At 35.0% G+C, this 5,753-nt stretch overlaps 1 protein-coding gene across 1 annotated transcript; it reads left to right on the plus strand.

Annotated features, from left to right (window-relative positions):
* Positions 1–3,236: 3,236 nt before the first annotated feature.
* On the plus strand, positions 3,237–4,852 carry LOC149559370 (putative UPF0481 protein At3g02645). Its single transcript, XM_089831376.1, has 2 exons — positions 3,237–4,664; positions 4,778–4,852. Exons 1-2 carry the CDS (start codon positions 3,237–3,239, stop codon positions 4,850–4,852), a joined length of 1,503 nt encoding a protein of 500 aa, XP_089687502.1.
* Positions 4,853–5,753: the final 901 nt, after the last annotated feature.

The raw sequence follows: 5,753 nt of genomic DNA on the forward strand, positions 1-5,753 counted from the left end.
GTTTGAAGGACTTTGTTGATATTGAACTTTACTACTCCACCAAATAGATGATGTTCTAAAATCAAACCTCATCATTATTATTCAATTAGACAAAAGTGGACAAATGTATAGTCAAAGACTATTTTAACTGATAATTCCTATAATTAGTTAGAAATTTAGGTTATGTCTTATGTTCATTGATCATTTTTTATTCATTTCATGTAGATATTAAAAATATGGCATTGAGACAAAAATTGACAAATAGAATAATTTTCAATGATTGCGAAATATTGTCAAACTTTTTTTTTTAATATAATTTGAAATTTTCTATCGATGGACTGTGATGCATTGCAAAAAATATGAATTTATAAATTGTGAAAATTAGGAGTGTCTCAGGACCTGATAAGGTCAACAAGTATTGAACCAAGAGGAGTATCTTAAGTGTTGCCTTTGAGTAGTTTTTCTAGTTGTGTCAAGAAGACCTACTTTCATCTTTAAATGGATTTCTCCTAAAATATTGTCTTGATTCGTGCCTTAGTAGTTTTTGTACGAAATCGTACCTTTAAGTAGTTTAAACTTTCTCTAGCATGATGGAGATTATAAAAAATAGAGCGCACAGACATGTATTTTGATCTCATCACTTGTTATGAATATGAATATAGAAATAAATCATATAAAGAATCTAAGTAATCCCTTTCAATAGAATATGAGTGCATCATTTTTTTAGTTTGTAGATTTCGAGGCCAAAGTGATGAGATTTAATCTTTCAATCATTTGCAAGCATTAGACATAATATTGATATCACTTCCTACACATTAGGAATAGGAAGCCATCTTGCACACATTTGGAGTGTCGTGCAACAAGTGTGGATAATATTTAAAATCTATAATCATTGCATTGATTATATTTTTAGGGTAAAAGAACAAACCTGTGTGACCCTTTTACAAAGGACAAGGCTAACAAAAGTCTAATTATTCACCTTCAATGACATAAAAATGGTAGTATTATTTCGAATCTAAAAATCAAGTAAGCTAATTAAATGTGTAGAAATAGATGAAGTTTATGATTATAATTTTTAAATATTATTAGGAATAAGAATTGATATATTTTCCTAGTTAATAAATTCATTTTTCCAGCTGCTAAAAGATGCTGAAAATTAGGGTTCTAGTTCACACCACCAATCTATTTGGAAATAAACTTATTTGCCTTTGATAACAAATTTTTATATGAAAACCTAACAAAGGTTAGTACATCATGAATAGATTCGTATGTAAGTTATAGTTCAGGGAAGGAATATTTTTCAAATAGGTGTATCATCAAACTAATTAGCATATAACATATATAGAAATGGAAATAGATAGAGATAATATAATAGCCATGACTAGAAGTGTGTTTACATTTTTGTTATTTATTTCTATTAGCTATAGAGAGATCAGAAAAGGAATACATAGATCACATAGGATCATAAAAGACGCAAAGCCTCAAACCAAGTCCAAAGTACCAATGATGCAACTAGGATGAATCATATACAACAAGAACCGAACAGCAAAGATCTAGTGTAGAATATCACAGTAAGCATCCACCCATGCGGTCCAACTAAGTGGGCCTTCCATCCAAACAATACTCTTCCGCTCCTGGATCTGGGATAACATAAAGATCTCCTCCTTTATGGCATTATGGTTCCTCCTAGTCACTTAGTTCAGCTTCTAGCATGTGTGCTCAAACACCCACAAATTATCAAGAGTCCTACGCCACTGATAGCCATACTTCAGCTCGTAAAAGAAGATAGTAGCTTGCCCATCTTTAAGAAACCTTCTTAATTTATCCTTTTCAATTATCATGGTAGTTTGAACCTACAAGAAGAATTTAAAATATGTGAGTTTTTGAAAAAATTCAGTAAGAACCCTTGGCTTACCCTTGTACTTCTCCTCATTCTTACATTTCCAGATTTGCGAAAGAATGTTAGAAGACAACATGTTCAAGAAAAAATTAGCATCCTTACTAAGACCATTAATGTGACCAGTAACAATTTCAACGATATTCGCATTAATAGGTTAATAAATACCAAAAAGTTTCCATATTTATTTAGCAAAAAGGCAATCAAACAAAATATGTCTACCCGTATCAGGCAACTTGCAAATATTACATAAATCAGAATGTTGAACATCTCTTTTAATTTGAAGTCTATCAGTTAACATCAGCCATTTAAAACATTGAATTTTTGGCTCAACAAGACTTTTCCAATTAGTATTCAACTACTTATTCCAAGCTTTATTATCAAAAGAACAGTACCAAATTCTATTAATATGAACAATAATATCTTCATTGTGAGCAATGATCTTGTATATCTTCATTTTTGTTATTCTAGAAATCAATAGATAGAATATACACAATAATTTGATTATGATAATATTTAATTGTGCTAGTCATATGTAAAGTACAAAATATGTATAAATAGTAATAACAATATTATTTATATTTGATGAAGTAGAAATCCATTATAAGAACATTAGTATAACACTATAAAATATTTGATTAATGGAGAAAAAAACCAATGATGATAATGATTCTAGATTGGTCACAATGATGCCTTGGACTTCACATAAATGAGATGATAGGATATCCTTCCTCCTTTGACTAATAACTCTTAGCAGACCATAATCTATTTGTTTACTTTCAGTAGTACTGAATATATTTGACTTTCTGCCAACCACGTTTTCATATGAATATTTACTAGTAATTTAAAATAGATCTTAGATACCCAACTGAAATACTTTTCTTTAAAAAAAATGTATATTATCGGTCCAAGTGAATACCATGTGAATGACGGCTAATATTTGTTTTAAAGTGCAATTCAATTTCACAGAGTCAATGCTCTCCTATTCATTTTCTTCTAATTGTATTTATTAAATTGTACCTCGTATATTCCTTTTTATAAATGACAGGACGAATGGTCATGGGAGAATTGATGGATACCTAATGTCCTCTTTCACATAACAAAAGTCTAAATGCGGGAGAAGCGTTGAAATGTCAGTTCATTGAAGTCCATTGCATTTTTCATATTAACCTGTTATATGCATTTACCCATGTTCCATAGATTCAATTTATATTTTGTTGGACTCTTCGAACATGCCCTCCCTAGGAAAAATGGATAGAAGAGTTGAAGGACAATTTAATCTGGTCATGTAATTATTATATATTTCTGACTTCATGATATGTTCCTTCTCCGGTGAGATAATCTCATGAGCTTGTAAAGAATGTCGAAGTTTGATGAGAATAAATGGATGAGAGAAGCCAAAGAGTATCTGGCTCAGAAGAATAAGTCCTATGAGAAGCCTCCATGCATATTCAGGACATCCATGGCCTTGCTGAAAGAAAATGAGCATTCCTTTGTGCCTCAGATTGTTTCTATCGGCCCTAACCATTTCGGGAAAGAGTGGCTCATGGGAATGGAAACATTCAAAGGCGATGCAGCACGTAGAGAGGTTTTTAGAATTCAGTATGGAACCAAGAAATCTGACGTTGAATTCGAACAAGTGATTGATAGAATCAGGAGGAGGGAAGACGATATAAAGCGGTGCTACTATAGAGAAACATCATTCAAGGGTGACGTGCTCCATTTGATGTTGGCTCAGGATGCTTGTTTCATTCTCGAGTTTTTCAGAAATCACCTCTTCGGATTGGAAGACGATGAATCCTTCCAAGATGAGTTTTCGTTTCTGCCAGAGCATCATCCATTCTTCGGGCCCGTTTCCGAGAATGCTTGGATTAAAGCGGAGATCATGAAGGACTTGATCAAGTTGGACAATCAAATACCGCTGTTTGTCTTGGAAGATGTTCTTACTATGGAGATGAACGCTAATTCCCAAGAGAGCGCCCAAGAGAAACTTGACAGATTGCTGAGGAAAATGTTCGAGAGAATCTGCTATCGGCCTTTCGAGTTCTGTGCAGAGGACGCATCAAAGAAACGGAACCACATTCTGGACATCTATCACGACTCCTGCCTTGGGGCCCTGCCAACCGAAAGTACTGAAAAGGAATTAGTGAAAATTAACGTTCAATATTATTGTTCGTGTTTTGCAGGTTCAAAAGGTGGTCACTGCGTATGTTCTGGACGAGCAGACGGGAAAAGTTCTGAGAATGTCAAACAACGTAAGAAATGGTGGCTGAACTTTCCATCTGCAGTTGAATTGAAGAACGGAGGAATCAGATTCGAGGCCGATGGAAAAACTGTGGACGACGTTAAATACGAGGGTAAAACTCTGACTCTGGTCCGGCTGAAATTGGATGTGGACTCGGAGGTGTATATAAGGAATTTAATTGCCCTGGAGATATGTTCTCCGGGGTTCAAGAAGAAAAGAATGACTGCTTATTGTCAGTTCCTGCATGAGCTGTGCCAAACAAGCGAGGGAGTAGATGTGTTGAGAAAGGAGGGTGTCATAATTGGTAATCTTTGGCCCACTAAACTGGTCACCCAATTGCTGAGCGTCTCCAACATCACAATTTCCTCGCCACAGTGCAAATCCATCATAGAAACGAGGGAAAATCTGAGCAGCTATAAGACGCGGCGCTCTATTGTTCTGAGAAGCCTTTGGAACGCATTCTGGGAAGCGTATGGTTCAAAACCGTGGATGGTAGTTGGAGGCTTCGGAGCGATTCTTGTCCTCTTTCTGACTGTCGTGCAGGTCTTTTGCTCGTTTAAACAATGTGGGCCAAGGTCAAATTAAAGACGGGGCATCATTTGTTACTAGATTCTGAGTTCTGCTTTAAAGCCGTAATTTGTTTGGTTTCCTGCTAGCTGTTGCATGTAGTTAAGTGGAGAGGCTTATTTAGTTCCGGCCATGCATATGGCAGTTGCTTAAACAGTTATTAAACTGAATTTTTATAGCTAATAGAGATTCAGCCTTTCTAACCATTTATCTTGTCTTACTTTTTCCTTACTTTTTATATCACTAAAGTTGCATGTTTATTAATTATAAATATTAATTCAAACTTTTTGGCAATCTTTTATTGGTTCATGTGTTCAGTGGCAGAATGATAGAAAAGGGTTTTAGAATTACGATGCAAGAGAAGGCCCATTCCACAAGGTCTCGATTGCGGGTTTGGTGCAGAATGGAGATAAAAATATTGCAAAGCTCGTATAGTTGGCAATAAAGTGTAGGAACACGAGATCTTAGGCCATTCTGATTTTAAACCTTCACATTGAGATCATTTTATTCAAGGATTTAATCAAGGAAAGAAATAGCTCCATAAAATGTGCTAGTTGAGTTAATCATGCCAAATGAAAGAAGAAAATCATGCTTCCGTGCCATGTCTGGTTTCCAGTAATTGTATTTCATGCTTAGTGTTTCCCTGTAAGACTCTGCATTATAGTTACACTATTATTGCTGAGTTCTCCATGGTATCATTTCCTATCTGCACAATCTGCTTCTGGAGTTGTAATTTATCTTCAGCAATTGATTTTTTTTGGCTTGAATTGATGCCCTCTTGTTAAATAAAACACTGGGCTCTTCTAAAGCTTTTTTTCCTTTTTATCCCTTTTTAAATAACTTTTGTCTATTTAATCTTCCCCAGATTTGGAGTCTAACTAAGCTAGTGTTGGCATTACCTCTTTCTCCTCTACAGATCATGCACTTTGAGATCTTCCTCTAGATATGCTCCACAACTCAGACATTATTAAGCATGAGTAATAGTGAGCGCAATGGCACTTACGGTTGTTGTAGAAAAGCCAGGCATAATGGCACAGTCAAGCTGTACAACCATCCTTAGCGCAT

The sequence above is a fragment of the Cupressus sempervirens genome, chromosome 5, assembly GCF_028749045.1.
Source record: "Cupressus sempervirens isolate cs-2001-9-10 chromosome 5, ASM2874904v1, whole genome shotgun sequence".
Taxonomy (NCBI): domain Eukaryota; kingdom Viridiplantae; phylum Streptophyta; class Pinopsida; order Cupressales; family Cupressaceae; genus Cupressus; species Cupressus sempervirens.

Coding starts and splice junctions, on each gene's coding strand:
- LOC149559370 (XM_089831376.1), top strand. CDS start 3,237: ATGTCGAAGTTTGATGAGAATAAATGGATGAGAGAAGCCAAAGAGTAT. Junction 4,665..4,777: donor TCTTTCTGACTGTCGTGCAG/GTCTTTTGCTCG, acceptor GTTTCCTGCTAG/CTGTTGCATGTAGTTAAGTG.